At 42.2% G+C, this 19,688-nt stretch overlaps 1 protein-coding gene across 10 annotated transcripts in view; it reads right to left on the minus strand.

Annotated features, from left to right (window-relative positions):
• LOC138971606 (MAP kinase-activating death domain protein-like) overlaps positions 1–19,688 on the minus strand; it is a 100,996-nt gene that overhangs the window by 52,666 nt on the left and 28,642 nt on the right. For 7 of the 10 annotated variants that reach the window (XM_070344368.1, XM_070344369.1, XM_070344373.1 and 4 more), the window contains exons 4-15: positions 14,965–15,123; positions 13,638–13,769; positions 13,004–13,117; positions 12,224–12,304; positions 9,436–9,606; positions 7,873–8,031; positions 6,902–7,118; positions 6,190–6,318; positions 5,274–5,482; positions 3,330–3,391; positions 1,224–1,476; positions 430–556 (exon numbers count right to left, since the gene is read on the minus strand). In XM_070344368.1, coding sequence (XP_070200469.1) covers positions 430–556; positions 1,224–1,476; positions 3,330–3,391; positions 5,274–5,482; positions 6,190–6,318; positions 6,902–7,118; positions 7,873–8,031; positions 9,436–9,606; positions 12,224–12,304; positions 13,004–13,117; positions 13,638–13,769; positions 14,965–15,123 — 1,813 coding nt within the window. The remainder of the gene's footprint in view (positions 1–429; positions 557–1,223; positions 1,477–3,329; positions 3,392–5,273; positions 5,483–6,189; positions 6,319–6,901; positions 7,119–7,872; positions 8,032–9,435; positions 9,607–12,223; positions 12,305–13,003; positions 13,118–13,637; positions 13,770–14,964; positions 15,124–19,688) is intronic. The other 3 variants (XM_070344374.1, XM_070344367.1, XM_070344370.1) reach the window with 2 other exon arrangements.

Below are 19,688 nucleotides of genomic sequence, written 5' to 3' on the forward strand. Positions count from 1 at the left end.
AAGAGACATTTTCTGGAGATAACTCTGTCATGATTTTTAACTGGTGTGGTATAGTAAGAGCCCCTTTCACGAGGTCAAGTTTTTCAAAACAAGGTAAAGCAAGTACCACACTGCCGATCGGCTTTAACCTAAGATCGGGAAAAACAACTATCTTTGATGTGTACGTTATGCAGTGTGCCGCCAATATGGCACTGCTTAAAATCCTTAGTATTTCCGAACATCGTCTATTACCAACCCTTCTCTCCATTTATCTCCCAGATTTCCTCTTCTTCTATGAGCTGCAACTCCCACATACACTTTTTTTGTGTGCACAAGTGGGCTTTCATGTGTGTGGCTGTTTTTTACCCTGGCATACTCCGTTTTGGGGGCACCACCTAGATTTGAATCAGTTGGGAAAAAAAGGAAAGACAGAAGAAAGGCGGCTCTTACCGAAGAAATCTGACATGGTACTTGTGGCGGACTGAGCAATGTCGGTCAACTCGTTGCTGATGGTGGACATGATAGAATGTCCGGAATGTCCCGACCCTTTGTCAGATCCAGCGTCAGACCCACCCTGCTGAAATATCAAAGAAAAAAAGATTCATTTCAACGTAAGAGACATTGTAAAATAAGGCTTGACCCTCACACTCACATAACAACAGACACAAACACACCTTGAAGAAGGCAAGACAAGATTCAACTCACACACATAACAAGAGAAACAAACACACCTTGAAGAAGGCAAGACAAGATTTGACTCCCACACACAACAAGAGAAACAAACGCACCTTGAAGAAGGCAAGACAAGATTCAACTCACACACATAACAAGAGAAACAAACACACCTTGAAGAAGGCAAGACAAGATTCGACTCCCACACATAACAAGAGAAACAAACGCACCTTGAAGAAGGCAAGACAAGATTCGACTCCCACACATAACAAGAGAAACAAACACACCTTGAAGAAGGCAAGACAAGATTCGACTCCCACACATAACAAGAGAAACAAACACACCTTGAAGAAGGCAAGACAAGATTCGACTCCCACACATAACAAGAGAAACAAACACACCTTGAAGAAGGCAAGACAAGATTCGACTCCCACACATAACAAGAGAAACAAACACACCTTGAAGAAGGCAAGAAAAGATTCGACTCCCACACATAACAAGAGAAACAAACACACCTTGAAGAAGGCAAGACAAGATTCGACTCCCACACATAACAAGAAATACAAAAGCACCTTGAATCCCTTCTTGGTGGAAGAACTGGACCCCCCGCTGGAAAAGCTACCCAGGTGGGGCCGGGGGGATGGAGGCCTTCGCCCCAGGGGAGGGGGGAGGAGGTGGGGCTTCTCAAACGACTCGCCCGGGGGAACTGGAGACGGGCTACCCCTCCCCACCGCCTGCAGATGAAGTGGGGGTTGAGGGGAAGGTGGCAGTTGTCGACCCAGGGCTGGACTTCGAGGGCTGCCTGGTCCCTCACTGCGCGTTGTACTGCACAGCACAAAATGTTCAAATCAAATTTAATCAGACTAAAACAATCCCCCGAAAGCGGCGTAGGCTGCCTGAATGGTGGGGTAAAAACGGTCATAATAATAATAATAATAATACATGTAATAATAAAACATTCTTCTATAGCGCTGTTCACCGCCAGATAACAGTCTCATGGCGCTTTAAAAATCCATCATATAATACAAGCATTTATAGTTAACATTTTATAAACAACACGTAAAAACCCACTCGTGCAAAAACATGAGTGTCAGCCCATAATATATGAAGAAGAAAAAGAAGACTAAAACAACACAGCCATCAAATTTTTGCCTTCGAGGTAGTTATTTAAAAAATCAAAAAATAATTTTTCAGATAAACACATGTTTCTTTCTTTCTTTATTTGGTGTTTAACGTCGTTTTCAACCATTCAAGGTTATATCGCGACGGAGGGAAGGGGGGAGATGGGATAGAGCCACTTGTCAATTGTTTCTTGTTCACAAAAGCACTAATCAAAAATTTGCTCCAGGGGCTTGCAACGTAGTACAATATATTACCTTACTGGGAGAATGCAAGTTTCCAGTACAAAGGACTTAACATTTCTTACATACTGCTTGACTAAAATCTTTACAAACATTGACTATATTCTATACAAGAAACACTTAACAAGGGTAAAAGGAGAAACAGAATCCGTTAGTCGCCTCTTACGACATGCTGGGGAGCATCGGGTAAATTCTTTCTCGTCCCAACCAATATGGGACTCCCCCTAACCCGCGGGGGGCAAACACAAGTGTCCATCAAGAAATCAGTCATAATAATAAATACATGTTGTCATAAAAAAATGCCCACTCTGCACTGAAAGCACCCAAGCTGTTGATTTTGGGTAAGTGTTCAAGTCAATCAATCAATCAATATGAGGCTTATATCGCGCGTATTCTGTGGGTACAGTTCTAAGCGCAGGGATATTTTTTTTTTGATTTTTTTTTTTTGGGGTGCAATTTATATCGCACACATATTCAAGGCGCAGGGATTTATTTATGCCGTGTGAGATGGAATTTTTTTTACACAATACATCACGCATTCACATCGGCCAGCAGATCGCAGCCATTTCGGCGCATATCCTACTTTTCACGGCCTATTATTCCAAGTCACACGGGTAGTTTGGTGGACATTTTTATCTATGCCTATACAATTTTGCCAGGAAAGACCCTTTTGTCAATCGTGGGATCTTTAACGTGCACACCCCAATGTAGTGTACACTAAGGGACCTCGGTTTTCGTCTCATCTGAAAGACTAGCACTTGAACCCACCACCTAGGTTAGGAAAGGGGGGAGAAAATTGCTAACGCCCTGACCCAGGGTCGAACTTGCAACCTCTCGCTTCCGAGCGCAAGTGCGTAACCACTCGGCCACCCAGTTCAAGTGAAGGATGGTCTTACGCTATTTAAAACCCTGGTCACATCCAAGATGTTGAGCTGCAATTTTTACACAGAAAAGACTACGCCTTTCAAAAAGTTTGATTCAAGGAACAAATTACACATACACGCCCACAAACCTGTTCATGGATCGGAGTAAGTTTGATTCAAGGAACAAATTACACATACACGCCCACAAACCAGTTCATGGATTGGAGTAAGTTTGATTCAAGGAACAAATTGCACATACACGCCCTCAAACCTGTTCATGGATCGGAGTACGTTTGATTCAAGGAACAAATTACACATACACGCCCACAAACCAGTTCATGGATCGGAGTACGTTTGATTCAAGGAACAAATTACACATACACGCCCACAAACCAGTTCATGGATCGGAGTACGTTTGATTCAAGGAACAAATTGCACATACACGCCCACAAACCTGTTCATGGAGTAAGTAGTTTCTGTGATGTTCCCCGAGTCATATCTGAAGATCTTGTGCGCCTGAAAGTAGACAGAAATCATATTAATGATATTGATGATACTGAAACTACCGGTAGCAATCCTAAGAGCAATTTCAATAACAATATTCTGTTTACGTAGCCTGAGCTCTGGACATTGCTCCACGTGGTTTACAGTCCAGAGGAACACTCTTTTAAGACCCCACAAATCAGAGAAAATCAGGTCTCAAAAAGGAGGGAGTCTTAAAAGGAGGGTACATTTACAATGGCTATGAACAGAAAGTCTGAGAAAAGAGGGTCTCCTTCTTCTTCTTTTTCTGCGTTCGTGGGCTGAAACTCCCATGTACACTCATGTTTTTTGCACGAGTGGAATTTTACGTGTATGACTGTTTTTTACACCGCCATTTAGGCAGCCATACGCCAATTTCGGAGGAAGCATGCTGGGTATTTTCGTGTTTCTATAACCCACCGAACTCTGACATGGATTACAGGATCTTTTTCGTGCGCACTTGGTCTTGTGCTTGCGTGTACACACGGGGGTGTTCGGACACCGAGGAGAGTCTGCACACAAAGTTGACTCTGAGAAATAAATCTCTCGCCGAACGTGGGGACGAACTCACGCTGACAGTGGCCAACTGTATACAAATCCAGCGCGCTACGGACTGAGCTACATCCCCGCCCAAAAGAGGGTCTTAAAAGGGAGGGAGTCTTAAACTGGGGGGTCTTAAAAGGCGGGTTCCACTGTATCACAAATCAATTAACAGAAAGAATAATCACACTGGAACATCAGTTCCTTTCTGCCGATCAAAAAAAAACTCCTCATGGTATAACTGTCAAAGTTATTCAAGACTTTTGCTTCTTGGTGAGCAAAACCATACCAGCAAATGCATTCAGAATTGCATGTGAGTAAAAACATGTTAATGAGTTGTTTTTGGAATGTCAATGTAATCACCTACCGTATTTGACGGATTACAAGACGCACCGTTTTATAAGCCGCACCCCTGACTTTTAACAAAAAATTGGGACGAGCCACGTATAGGCCGCGTCACTATATTAGCCGCCGTCGAAAAAAATATAATCAGATCGTGTCAATCAATCAAAACAACCAGGCAAACAAAAGTACGGTATTTGGCGAAATCGGCTCCGAGAATAAACAAGTGAAACAAAGAAGAAAAGTGAAAAAGTTTGAAGAAAAATATCACACACACAATTTGTAACCAACACACACATGTAGTCCCGCCCGGAATAAGCTTTTTTGGGATGATTTACGACTTTTGCGCACATTTCGAGCAGACGAAAACACAACATGGCGGCTCTCGCTCCTCCAACTATCGCTAGACACAAAAAAAACGAAATCTCGCGCACGTGAGATCCTGATACATCCGGTGTTTCTCTGTACGCTATCTTGTCACGATGACTTGTTGACAAACGAAGGTTCGCGAAAGAAAGAGAAAAGCGCCGAGTCTTGAGTAGAGAGCTAATAAAGTACCGGTAATCACTAATCGAGCGAAATGAAAATCCGCGGCGACTTCCATTAGGTGAATGCTATTCAAGTTTAGGTAATGTTTTAGCCGCATCTTTTTATAAGCCGCAATGCGATTTTTTTTTAAAAAAAAGTCGCGGCTTGTAGTCCGTCAAATACGGTATATAACACAAACTACAACCACATCAGTTTGCTGTATAAGAATTGTTAGAATTGTTTGTCCCCTGAAGTCTGTCATGTCTGGTTTGATTTTTGTCTTTTTTCCCCTTCTTTTTTGTCTTCTTCTTCTTTTTTTTCTACAGAGTTTGATACACAAGCATTCAAGAAGTTTTGAAGTTCACATTTGTTCAATGGGAGAAAGCAACACAAAATTCTAAAACAGAAGTCTCTGCAAAAATGGTTCTTCTCCTCAAACAAGGTAACCACCACCACTGTGACAGACCTCCGTGTCTTTGGCTTCTATGTCGTGTGTAATAGGTTCCGGACTCGACACAGCACTCGAAGATTCTGACGAGCTCATGTCGCTGTCTTCCTGCAGGGAGAAAGCCGAGTCGCTGTTGGTGGAGGGGGCTTCTGGGACATGCAGCTTGTTCGGCGGGCAAAACACCTTCGCCTCGTCGACCGCCAGGATCTGGTTCTCAGGGATGAAAGCTATGGGGACACACACACGGCAAGCAACGCATGCTGTTAGCGCATTGGGCAGCATTCTGTTTGCTCAACAAAAGCATTAGTTTGGCATATGGGTAGATCAGATCATGCCGTTGATAATTTGATGGCAGCGTTTATCTATTCTACATAATCACATTTGACCTATCAGCAATCTCAGGCAGTTACTTCAAAATGGTAGTCAGTGTTTCTCATATTTATCATAATAGCACGGCAGTCTTTCAAGTTTTTTTCAGCTGCTTCAGTCATGCGCATGCAAAGCTTGTTAGCATGCCATGTCAGAGTAACAATACTGTGGCAAGCTTGTTTGGCATCAGTGAAAAGGGGAGAGCTTATTCAATTCAATTCAATAATTATTAAATTAAATTAAATAAACTCTCCCCTTTTCAATGAGGCCAAACAAGCTTGCCACAGTAACTCATTTCTCTCCTCCAAACACCTGCACATACACACAGAGAGTTTGAGTCTCTATACTCTGACAAGCTTGCGTTTGGTATCAGTAAAAAGGGAAAAGTCAATACTAACTCGAACTTAATGCACGCACACATACAAATCAATATGGAGTTTGAGTCTCCATACTCTGGCAAGCTTTCGTTTGTTATCAGTAAAAGGGAAAAGTCAATACTAACTTCCTCAAACTTCATGCGCACATGCACAAACATACACGCACAGAGTTTACGTGTAATACTCACATGGAGTTTCTCCGTCAATCTCACTGTTGGTCATCTCGGCAATGAGGTCGGAGAGAGACGAGTAGCTGGAGCTTGTGCTCTCCGCCCCCTCACTGTCACTGCCACTCTCATCTACACATGGAAACCAAGCTACATGGGTGTTATCACGTTCAGTCAATTCAACTGTACACTTTCTCATCTGCACATGGAAACCAAGCTACATGGGTGTTATCACGTTCAGTCAATTTAACTGTACATTTTCTTATTTGCACATAGAAACCACACAACATGGGTGTTATCACGTTCATTCAATTTAACTGCATACTTTACTATCCTACTGCTGGGAAATAGGGGTCACTTCTTCCCAGTGCCAGTGGAAAGCTAGCAGCAACAAGAGTTGCACTACCTAGGCATATAACAATAATAACGAACACTTATGAATCGCCCCTTCTCGCAAGAGCTCACGGCGATGTACAACAATGTGTGTGTTTAGATGTAATCAGCCACCTGCATTTTTGGCAGAATGGCCGAGATCTTTTTCATGCCTTGGCGGTTAGAGGGACATGTGAACCATATCTGAGTCATTTCATAAAGTTGACCAGTATAACTGCCCTGCTTGGATTTGAACCTGAGGCCTGAAGAGCACAAGTAGATTACTCTACCAACTGTTGACCACCACAATCTATTAACCATGGCTACTTTCTGCTTCAGAAGTCACATAAATAATTTCTACCTGTGGGTATTTCGTCGCTGAGCGACTCGCTGACGGAGGTGATAGCGGCGGCCAGAGAGGAGGCGTTGTCGTAGACGTGAAACTCCACGGGCTGCAGGTGCTGCGCGTACCACTTGGGTTTGTCCCCGATCAGCGAGGGGTCGTACACACCCGTCTGAACACGCTGGTACACCAAGTTGTCTGGACACAGTGACCACTCACCGAAGTACTCCACCGCCTGGACAACACAATGGAATGGACTGATTTCACATTTTGGACGTACTATCAAAGTGGCCAGTATACATTCTCTGAAGCACACCCCTGCAGTGGAATAGAATGATATAAAAATGTTGACACAATTTTAAAATGGTCAGTACTTGGAAGTTTATGAAAAAAAATCACAGAATTATTCACCAAAGTGGTACTAGTGCAAAAACCCGAAACTGCAGAACAGTTGAACCTGCCATAGCGACCGCTCTCAATCACAAAGACCATCTCAAAGGATACCTGACAATGTTTTTGTTATAATTCACCTTTCCATAGCAACCACCTATCTATAATGACCACTTCTGGTCAGTTCCTTCGATGGTCCTAACACACAGGTTGGACTGTATTTGTATCTCACTACTGTTACACACTTCTACCAAAATCAGCATTTACAGTACACTATTTCCATGGTAAGAATGGTTTGGTTTAGTTTGTGTCCCAGTTTTAAGATGTGGAGGAGTTTGATATGCAATGGTATGGGTAGTACACAATTTGACAAACCAGTTGTGAAAACTGAACTGTTTCAATGGATATACTAGTATTCCATTCTTACCATTATAATGGTTACAGGTAAAACACTTGGCACACAACAACAATCACAACTTATAAATCTGATTGTTTTCATATGTACAAGTTCTAATTATTGTGGTTGTGTGTTTGTGTAACTTATAAATCCAAAAGAAAACGTAACAAACAGCAAAGTGAAGACACAAAGCAATGGCTACCTGAGTTCGAGCCAGCCGTGCAGTAAAGTGCGTTCGCTGCGGTCGTGACTTCATGAAGCTGTAGAGTTGGAAGGCCACCACAGGACGAGGGTACAGGCGCAGCGTGCGTGTGTGTTCCGTGAAGTTTCCCAAGATGTTTTGCGAGTTGAAAAAACGAACCTGCAAAACACAGTGGTGGGGTCATAGCTAAATCCTATCTTGGTTGCATTACTTTTGACCTCTAATGCTGTGAACATTCATCACCCTCATATTGGGATCATTGCTAAATCCTATCTTAGTTGGATTACTTTTTACCTTTCAAGCTGTGTCAACTTCAATCACCCTCAGATTGGGATCATAGCTAAATCCTATCTTAGTTCTCATTAATCACCCTCAGATGAGATCTATACCTCTTTTTGCTCTCAATATCCTTTTGCTCTCTCCCATCTTTTACTTTAGCCTGCTTGAATTAACCCTTCACAAAATATTGACATGCCTTAAAGCCCTCAAGATTCACCTTCTGCTATCACCAGAATCTTTTCTCTATTGGCTGCTTCCAAGAAAACTGCCTCCAAAATCTTCCTTACGTTTTCATAAACTTTTCTTCTGCATTTTTCAATTCAGGAACTTTGTGTGACAGGGAGACTACCGTCGCCCTTCACAGCAGACTCTGCAGAGTTGTTCGCCTTGGAAGTAACACCTGTGGATTGTAGAGTTCTGTTTGTGATGGGGTCTGGCGGCTTTTGTCTCTCTGTATGTTCATGGATTCCTTTGCGAATGCATAACAGTTTTTATAGGGCTTAGAAATAAGCTCTAAAATTCTCAATCCTGTTTGATTGGACTTCGCATCCAAAGGTGATTGTGGTGTTTCGGCACCCGGTTACATTTGGTTATCGAATTTCAAGCAAGACACACTCTACATAAAATCTGTTCTCAAGAAGTAATACTGGTTTCCCACTGCATCACCCAACCAAATTACAAAACAAGTCTGCATCTAAATGTACATTTTAAATTTGTCAAGCACATGCAGTTACTTTTTTTCCAGCACCTATATCCTCTTTAGCAGTGTTCACAATCTGGCAACATTTTTCGAAACTAAGAACACATAAAATAAAAGCACGTACACAAACAATCTCCCGCTGTAGTTATGTCTGTTCACCCAGTCATCCTTCATGCCTCGGCAACATTTAGATTTAGCCCCATGTGAGTTTCGTTGCCACACTGAGTGAATCCCAACACTTTCACTCTTCTTTCAGCATGTGACGTCCGTCACTTCCAAAGGGCTATATAATTTTGTCGTCCTGGAATTTTTGTATAACTCGATTCTTGGCGATTTTGATGTTCGTGTGCTTTAGACTAAGTAAATCTTCTAAAAATACGATGGACAAGACATGATTTAACATTCTTTTATCTTTCTATCCATACCAGGTACAAATATAAACACTATTTCATTATAAAAATAATCAGTTTTGACTTTCTGCTGAAAAGCTGTCTAAAATGAGTTACACAAAAATTCAATGGTGACGTCTGTATATCTGGAGTATGCCCATGCTTCAAGTTCACCTGAAGACTTAATGCACTCACCATGGCGACCCTGGTGGCAACGTCCACAGAATCCACGTCGTTGCCGTAAATGAGGGGGTTAAACCCCGTCTGCGAGGAAAAGCTCTCCCGCCTCTGCCACATCTCTGGGTTCTGAGCGATAGCATCGAGATTTTTGATTGGCTGCGGAGTCATACTCATACTGGCCAAGGCCTGGTGAGGGAGGAAAGGGGTTAAAAGAGAAGCGTTAGTGGCCGCAAGCTGCCCGCAACCATGCCAGAGTCCAGCAACAGATAAATAATCCAGGAAAGCGAGAACCATGGCCAGTCTTCTGTCAGAATGGAGTTTTACTGTACAGTGTCTTCAGATACATGACTACAGAGGAACCCCCCTTTTAAGACCCCCCTTTTAAGACCGTCTTTCTCAGACTTTTTGTTCATAACCCCTGTAAATTTACCCCCATTTTAAGACTTCTTTTTTAAGACCCGATCTTCTCAGATTTTTGGAGGTCATAAAAGGGGGGTTTCACTGTACTGTACTCTTCTGTCACAATGTACTTTTTTTAAATGTACAGTCTACAGATACATGATCATGAGATCCAGCTGTGCAAAGATCGAAGGTTGCTAGAATAATCATGCTCTTCAGGGGCGGACGAGGGGGGGGGGGCACAGGGGGCACGTGCCCCCCCCCCCCCGAAAAAAAAAAAAAAAAAAAAAAGAAGAAAAAAAAGATTTTTCTATGCTGATTCTATGACCATTTCTAAGTTCAAATGGCACCAGATGGCACCATTTTGCTTCTTTGGGCAAAAAAAATTTCCGGGGGAGCATGCCCCCGGACCCCCCTAGCAAATTCGGGCGCTTTGCGCCCATCACATTCACTTTCGATTCAAAGTGCCCCCCCCCTTACAAAGCAACTGATCCGCCCCTGCTCTTTGTACAATGCTTATTGAAGAAATATGCAAAATGAGGCAATACACACAAACAAAAGAGCAGAAACAAAACAGAGTCAAGCAAAACTATTCTACTTGTGAGACATAAAAGTAATTTAGATGCTAGTTACTTTCCTAAACCCAGAACTACTAATGCTACGACTGTTTATGAGTTCATGATCTTGAGGTGGGACTATGGCGATGAAGTTTCAGTTTCTCTGACATTCTGCCTTCATATTTTTCCAATAAGGAACGCTCTACCCCTCCCCCCCCACCAAACACTTCTTCTTCTGCGTTCGTGGGCTGAAACTCCCACATACACTCGTGTTTTTGCACGAGTGGATTTTAACCACCAAGCCATTGCGCCCGTCGACACACTCAATATGGAACTCTCTAACATCCACGCCCCCCCCCTCCCCCCCCTACACACACAGAGTTGACTTTTTTTGGAAGTGATTAGCTATAATCTGACAGGTTCTTGCTGCACCCATGCCCGAAAATCCATGTGATTTGTCACAAACTGTCAAACCTTTGACAAATCCAGAAGTATTGGAGCTTACAGTTTAAAGTCAATTCAGGGACACTAAGCCCAATTAAAAAAAATCCATTCCTCTTTGCTATGTGAACGTGGTCCCAAACCGGGAATCAGGAACAAACCGGAACCTTAGCACCCCTGCACTAGTAAGACTCTATAAATATTCATGTTTATTTGCAGAAAGTAACAGAGAGCATTCAATGCACATACTTTTAATCTTGCATCAGTTTTCTGTTTTTCTTGTCAAAAAGCTGCATATAATCAGCAAGCTGCAGATACAATTAGCTGAATATAACCAGAACAATAGAAGAAGAATTTAGTGAAGCAGTTATAAGGCAGATCAAGCTACAAATAAGGAATAGCTACTGTGATTATCATACAAGAGATGTTTAGTTACAGAAACAGACTCATAATGTGGTACATTGAAACAGCAAAGGGAGTTCTGACTTAAAGTTAAACACAACCACAATGCATTCATTTCCATTTGATCGCAAACTTGAAAGCTACAGCAACCTAGCACATTATTCACACTATGTTACTAAAATAAATACCTCAAACTACAAGACACAGTGTTATTCTCTACAATATAGACAACTACAAACAAATAAAAAAAAAACTATTCCAGCTAACAAACAAAACAAAAAAGGCAAAACAAACATAAAATGGACACCAAAAAAGTTTGAACAATATTTCAAAATAATATCTCAATCCAAATAAACTTATATGCAAGCAAATAAACCATAAAGTAAAAAACACTTGCTGGCATTTGTACAAAAGGAAAAGAAGAATATCATTATGAGCAACTAAACAGTGCATGAATGTTGCACCAGCCACAAAGTGAATGATGCTAAATCACTCTATGACATGGCTAATAATTCAGCTACAATGAACAAGCAAACACAGGACTTGTCAAGTTGTGTTTGTAGTGTTAATCACTCAGGGAGATGTTTGATGTTTTCCACAACTACAATGATTGCCTAGCAATGAGACAATTCATCTATCAGTCTCATCTCTTAGGTTATGGGAAAGTGTGTGTGTGTGTGTGTGTTTGTGTGTGTGTGTGTGTGTACAGATGAGTGTACAGATGTGTGTGTGTGTGTGTGTGTGTGTTTGTGTGTCTGTGTGTGTGTACAGATGTGTGTGTGTCTGTGTGTGTGTACAGATGTGTGCGAGTGTGTATGTGCATGTGTGTCTGTTTTGCGTATCTGTATGTGTTTGTAAGTGAGTGTGTGTGTGCATGCGTGTGTGTGTGTGCATGTGTGCACACGTGTGTTACACTGAGGTAAAGGAGTGGGGGTGGGGGGATGGGGTAGGGGGGGGGGGGGGCAGAACAAGATTAAAAACATCAATGATTTTCCAAATCTCACCTGCTTGAGGTGTGTCTTCAATGCTATGGCCTCAGGTTCAGGAAGAGGAGGTAAGGGGTCTGCATTGGTAGGACAGATGATCTGGAAAACATCAGGGACAAAAAAATTAGCATAACCCTAGGCAGAAACATCTAATTTAGGAGTATCGCAGCTGAGCTTACCAAAATATGCAAAAGAGACAAATCTAGATCAGCAGCAACATAGCTTCAAACATTCAAAAAAACTTTACTCCAGGCATAATTGCTTTGGCTAAAAGCTGACCGCTTTTCTCTCACCTCATCCCCCAAAATGTGCCTGTTCATTGTTTCACTGAATAACACATTCATTTCTCTTGTGAGACAGAAACTTTAACTTCTGTGTTGATTAAAGACCCAAACATATCAAAAGATTGGACAGCTGCCTATTATGGCAAGAAGACTTCAGGTCCTTTTTCAGAATTACCAAGGAGTCTGTAGCTCATTGTTACAATAATTTACCAGACAACTGACTTTCTTATTGGCAAATCAGTTTTTTTTCGAGGACGCAGTTCCTTCAGTCATCCCCAGCCAAAAGCAGCAATAATTTCTCAGGGTGCAGATCAACACAGTTAAAAGGAAAGATAACTGTGTTACAGTAACACGCACCCCCCCCCCCCCCCCCAAGACATGGCTTTGACAGAATTCCCGTTGATAACCTCTCGGTTTACCCAAGTTGTAAGACTCCCTCCCTTTCCACACATGATTTTCTCAGATTTGTTGTGGTGGTAAAAGGGAGGAGGGGAGGGGGTAGCACAATACATACCTTGTTGGCATCCAGGTCACACACCCAGATGTCGTCAGGCAGGGGGAAGTCTCTCTTGTAGCGAAAGAAACTGGCAGGCACTCCGATCAGGTAGGGGGTAGGGGCTAACAACAACTGAAAACACAACAGCAGGGTCTTTAATTGAGTTTAGTAAAGCATTATATTGTATTGTATTGTAACATCAACAAGGAACTAACAAAGCTCAAAATGTTCATGTTTTAGTTTGTCTTTTCATCTTTAAAAAGTCATGGTATGTCTTTTGTGTCTAATAAGTTACACAAAAGTAAAAGTTTTAACACTATCCACATAATATTACTGACAACGTCTTACACATTTTTCATTTGTATCTTCAGCATGCCAGTGTCTTTAAAGTATGTGAACAGAAGGCATGTACAATAGTACCTGCCATGAATGAACAACCTTGTGTACGCAGTCTACATAAAATGATTTTCATCCAGGGTGAATGTTTTCTTGCATCAGATTTTTTTGTCCCTCAGAGATTATTTTTCTTCCTCTGAAAACCAATCAGGTTCCCTCTGAAATTCGTGGATCTGAGGAGAATAATAATTCCCTAGCCTGCACTGTACCAAAATGCTGCAGACATAAAGTGTAGACATTACAGGTGTGGCCTTACCTGTTCAGCAGATGCCATGCAGGTAGGCAGCAGAGGTATGACGGGGAACATGTACTCCAGGGGGTAGAGCATGGACACAAACGCCAGCACGCTCATCGACAGCGCATTGTAATCCCTGGACTGGAGGATCACCTGTAACAATACAATACAATACAATGCAATGCAATACAATACAATACAATACATTGTAATCCCTGGACTGGAGGATCACCTGTAACAATACTATACAAATTACAATACAATACAATACAATACAATGCATTGTAATCCCTGGACTGGAGGATCACCTGTAACAATACAATACAATACAATACAATTCAATACAATGCATTGTAATCCTGGACTGGAGGATCACCTGTAACAATACAATACAATACAATACAATACATTGTAATCCCTGGACTGGAGGATCACCTGTAACAATACAATACAATGCAATACAATGCAATACAATGCAATGCAATGCAATACAATGCAATACAATACCATACGATACAATACAATTCAATACAATGCAATTCAGCACAACAAAATACAATACTTTATCCTAAATTCATGTTGTGGCGGCAGACAAGACAATTGAACACTATAAACAAAATATAACATCAAACACTTTATCACTAAAATATTCAGAACATAGTCAACCATGTTTACTAGGTTTCTATCCCTCCTGCTTGTATTGTGTCAAGAAAGCTACCTTCAATTTGTTTTCATCCGTCTTTCTGTTTTTCTGGGTCAAAGTTAGCACACAAAAAACACACACCTATTTCAGCATGGGAACTCTACAAGATAATCTATATCTCAACTTCTCCCAGAAAAAAAATCACATCAAAAACAATGCATTCCAAAAGCATTCTGCACCAAAACTTGCGTCATTCAGAAAGATTCACATTTTGTTTTGTTTATGAAGTACATGTATGATAAATTGTTCCACAAACAAACCACTCTTGTTTCTTGATTCCTGATTTTGGTACGTCAGCAGTCAATCTGAATCTGTTCCGGACTTTTAATTCATGAATGAAAAGTTGCAAAACATGAGCTGCTAGTAGATGTTTTCTGGAAATAACTCTGTCAGGATTTGCAAGCATTGTGGAAGAGTTGCGTCCCTCTTTTCTTGTACAAACAGGAAACATGTGGTCGAAAGAAAAAGGCATCATATCAAGTGGACACTGCATAATATACACATCGGAGTCAGTCATTTGCTGCGATCGTGGTTTGAACTGGTTGACCACGTGTTTCCTGTTTGTACAAGAAAAGAGGGACGCAACTCTTCCACAATGCTTGCAAATCCTGACAGTTATTTTCAAAACATTGTCTACTGCCTCACCTTGTGTTCCAGCATGATGGCAGAGAGCACCTTAAGACAGGTGTCCACCCCTAAGAGTTCCAGCGGCAGGTGAAGGGGGAAGTCCACCAGGCCGAAGCGTGTGGAGTCAGGAAGAGCAAACAAGAGTGGCGCCTGCAGGTCTTTTGGCAAAACATTCACCTGCAACGACACACAAAAACAAATTATTTTATTTAAACTCTTTTTCCAACATTGCTAAGTTGCAAAAGTTACCAACTGGGTGGGACCCAAGCACTAATGGCCGGATTGGTTGAAATGTCAAATTGAACCAATCCGTCACAGCGCAAGGCACTTTCTCCTGCACACACCACCACCACCATGATCACACAGTGTGTTTGTTTGTGGGCGAGTGAGTGAAAATACCTAAAAAGATATATTTTCTATACAGCATTAGACCCAACAAGAAATGGTTGAGAGGCTGACTGTATCACATCACTCTGTGACCTGATCTATTACAAGATGGTGCGCCCTGTGTCCTCATAAAAAGACAAGTTGCAGAGGTCTGAGGCACTGCAAACTTGTCTGTTATTGCTAATGTAGGAACTGTTTATGAATCTTCATTCATCTCGCAAATATGAAACTTACTGTTGATATAGCCCAAAACAACAGCAGAGCATATAGTCCCTTGTGAATAATTATTACGAAAAAACCCACCCAGATACTTGCACCACAGTAAGCAACAAATAATCAAATATAAACCATGGATACAGCTTTATATTTGCAGATTATAAATCTAAACAGGGAATGGCCAAATTTCCATAATATTCAAAGCCCTGCAATTTAACCTGGTATGGCGCGCTATCAAAGAAGAAGACAAAAAGCAAAGCAAACACAAATTTTTTCCTTCATGCGATGTATTTTCATCCCAGCTCCCAGACAATTTTTGAGACACAAAAGGATAGATTTACAACGGCAAGCTCTTGTGCAAAGCCATTACTTGGTTTTCATAGCAACAGTAAACACTGGCTGAATCCAGTGCTTCCGATGTTATCCAAGCAATAAATCACAATCAGCGTGGGGGAAACTTCCAGAACTATAATCCTTTAAAGTCATATACCCACACACGCATGAACGCAACTGTAAGTAGAACTGAGCATACAATTCAGTGCTCGCACATACACATGTACGCACACACATGCACATCATACACACTAATACCACATCAATTCTCTTAAAGGCATACATGTACTATTGAATTGACTGTTGGAGTACCGTAGTTTCTGGAGAATTTGACTAATTTGTAGAATCTGAGTAATCCACTCTACTGTCATCTGGTTGCTCACAGCATGATTTGCTTAAAAACGCACCACAAGTATGGTAATTATTAAAATCAAAGTGAGTGAATAAGCTTCCAGGCGCTGCTTCTCTCCTGTGATGGAAACAAAAATAGTTCAGAAATGCCGCCTGGCAGCTAGTGCCCTCTACGATGCGGCGGTCCTATTAACAGCCATACATACACAAACGCCATATATAACAATGACCCCATGAAATTCATCCAAGGTGGCTTCTTCCCCACACTTCCCCCTGCGTTGTTACGCATTCTAAGAAGGGCCCGCACCAAAGGCCTAAACTGCACTGTGTTTAAACAAAACTGCGATTGCGGCAGCCAGATATCCCTGGAACACATTTTTGAAAAATGTGATACAAACAAAACACGACTTTCAACACTATACGATTACATGGACAAGTTTAACCTAACGCCAGCTCAATTCTTTAACCCCGACGACAAACATGGTCTAGATCACGTATCGTTTTTTGCGAAACTGATCTATCACTCCAACTTGGCCTGTTGCTTTTAAAACAGTTATGTTTACACTGAAACATTCGGCCTTTGTGCCAAAGGCTGCCATTGGTCAACGGTGCCGCCGAGCTCGCGTGCGTTCTTGGCGGATCCCGATACCATCCAAATGCCTGCGCCCCACAAGGGAGCGCTCCCATTGGCTGGTGGCCACTGGGGGCGGGAGCACAGGCGACGTTCATAAATAGCTCCTATCTGGTGTGACGTATCCACAGCCCCCGACCTTCACCCCAGCCTAACAGAACGGACGGGCTTAAAACACAGTGCCGCGTACAAAAAGGCTCTCACCGGTCCATCCCCCCACCTCCCTGTGCGTACAGCGGGTACGCGTCCCTGTCCCCCACCTCCCCCACTCCACCCCCACCCCAGAAGGAAGGGGGTTCGTGTCTCGAGACGTCACACCTACCACACCTCAACTCTCGCCCACCATACCCCAACTACTATTGGGTGTGCGCGCGCCCGCCGGCACCCCCTGCCGGGAGCGAAGGGCCAGGGCTCCACCCGGCGGGACGGTAGCTGTGCACCGCACACCCTAATTGACCCTCCACACCATACCCCAACTACTCTCTTGTTCGTTTCTTAGGCGAAAATCTATTTTATTCTCAAAACTACTTTAAATGTATATAATTATTCGTCAATATACGACAAACTATTTTATACGCAACATTATTTAGAGGCCAGTACCATGTGTGTATATACCCCATATCTGTGTGAGCGAATGTGTTCGGTGCGTCACTGTGGCATAGATAGCTTTCTTAAATTGCAAGTGAAATGAAAAAAGGCCTACGTGCTGTATATATCTGCTTTTAAGCTCTCCCTGTACAAATCTGAATCACCTGTTTTAACCTTTGATTTTATAAAGTGGCTCTGAAATTTTATCACTTTTTATAAAGTACCTTTTTGGAAAATAAACGTATACTTTTAACATCCTATTCCCAATGCTCTTGGAGACAACGGGTGCCAAACCCAATCATATTTAATCACACTATCTAGAAGAAGAATTTATCCCTTTAACAAACTTTTATCATCACTACTCCTGCCACCCCGTCATCCTCCCCTTTTTTCTCACTTTTACCAGCTCCTTAGCTCCAGTCACCAACTCATGTCCCAAATAGAAATAGTTTCTGAGAGGACGTAAACTCCCCCTTCTAGTTCAACACCATCTTGCATCTAGGGAAGTAACCCAACCCTCAAAGAGTGTCCCTTCTTTGCCTGTTTTACCAAATGTGATGAAGCTTTCAATACACTTACTTTTGCAAAGTGAAGGCAGTCCTGCGCAGTAGCATTATTTGTAACCCAGAATCTTATAGTATAAATTAGGAAGCGATCTGTCAGGGCCTTTTTTCTTAGATATACTAAAGATATGATATGTGTGAGTACTTTTAACAATGTACGCCCAGTTTGCTTTAAGTGCTTTGGTTCTTGTTGTTTAATCTCAGTTATATGTATGCTTTGTATGCTTGTTTGATTTGTGCTAGTTTATTTTAGAATGAATTTGTAAAGCCCCTGGAGCCAATTGATGGGACTTGCGCTATAGAAAAGTTATTTATTATTATTATTATTATTATTATTAAAGATGCTGAGCTTTTCCTCCTGACTCTCAACCCATAGCTTTATGCAAGTCTTAAATCCCCTGATAAATGGATGGAAGCATGCGACGCACAGTTCCACTAGCATTTCCCTCTATTTACAAGCCTAGCTGGTGAAGTACGTCTCTGAACATGCCCTAAATTAATAATGCATCGCACTGGTAAGCAGTCAGTTGACATGCTTCTGCATCGCTAATGGCAACATTAATTTATCCATACACAACTGAAATAATTACTATACATAAACATGCATACGCTAATGATGTTGCGATTTGTGCATAATGGCTAAATTATCTATATATATATATATACGACTTGTGTCTGTCTGTCTGTCTGTGTGTGTGTGTGTGTGTGTGTGTGCGCGATGCACGGCCAAAGTTCTCGATGGATCTGCTTCAAATTTGGTGGGCATATTCAGGTACACCCGGGACAGGACACAACCTGGTCGATATTTCAACACGTGCTCTCAGCGCGCAGCGCTGAACCGATTTTGGTTCCACCTCAGCTACCCGGGCCCCCATACCGACACACCAAAGCCGCTAGACCACATCACAACGCCAAAGTTCTCGGTGGATCTTTTTCAAATTTGGACACCGTATTCAGCTACACCCCGGACACAATATCATCGATGAGATATTTCAACACGTGCTCTCAGCGCGCAGCGCTGAACCGATTTTGGTTTTTCTGTTCATTTCACCATTCCCAGTAACTCTTCCTTATCTTCTCCAGTGTTTTGCGTTTATCTCCCTTCCTTCGTGTGGCTTCAATCCATATTCCCGTTTCAGTCTACGTTACTATTTTTAGAATGTCACTGCGCTGTCCAGAACGCTTCCCTTGCACCCGTAAGTTGTTCTTACTGTCAAAGTGAAAAGGTCGAATCAATTTATAGCCACGCGAAAAATACACTGTCACCTATCTCTATATATTTATAGATATAGATATACATATATATATACGGCTTCTCTGTGTGTGTGTGTGTTTGTGTGTGTGTGTAAGCAACACCTGTGGATTATAGAGTTCTGTTTGTGATGGGGTCATGACATGTCGTGTTCTGTCGCGTGCATGTCATGTCACACTCAGCACGAGTAATTCACTGCAGTTGCTGGCCCGTAGAGTGCGTTCTTTCACAAGCAAACATGCTGATTACATAGCGACTGCTTTAACGCACCTCGAGCTTACATAGCCAAGTCAGTGCTCAAATAGCGATTTTCTCCCGAATTCCTGAGGGTAAAGGGGGACAATCACATTTTCGTTGTGTCTTAAACACACGACACAGCTCCCTCTGCTCTTGGCGTGGGTCCAGAAAGGGGGCTAGCTGC

This window comes from Littorina saxatilis, linkage group LG7, assembly GCF_037325665.1.
Source record: "Littorina saxatilis isolate snail1 linkage group LG7, US_GU_Lsax_2.0, whole genome shotgun sequence".
Taxonomy (NCBI): domain Eukaryota; kingdom Metazoa; phylum Mollusca; class Gastropoda; order Littorinimorpha; family Littorinidae; genus Littorina; species Littorina saxatilis.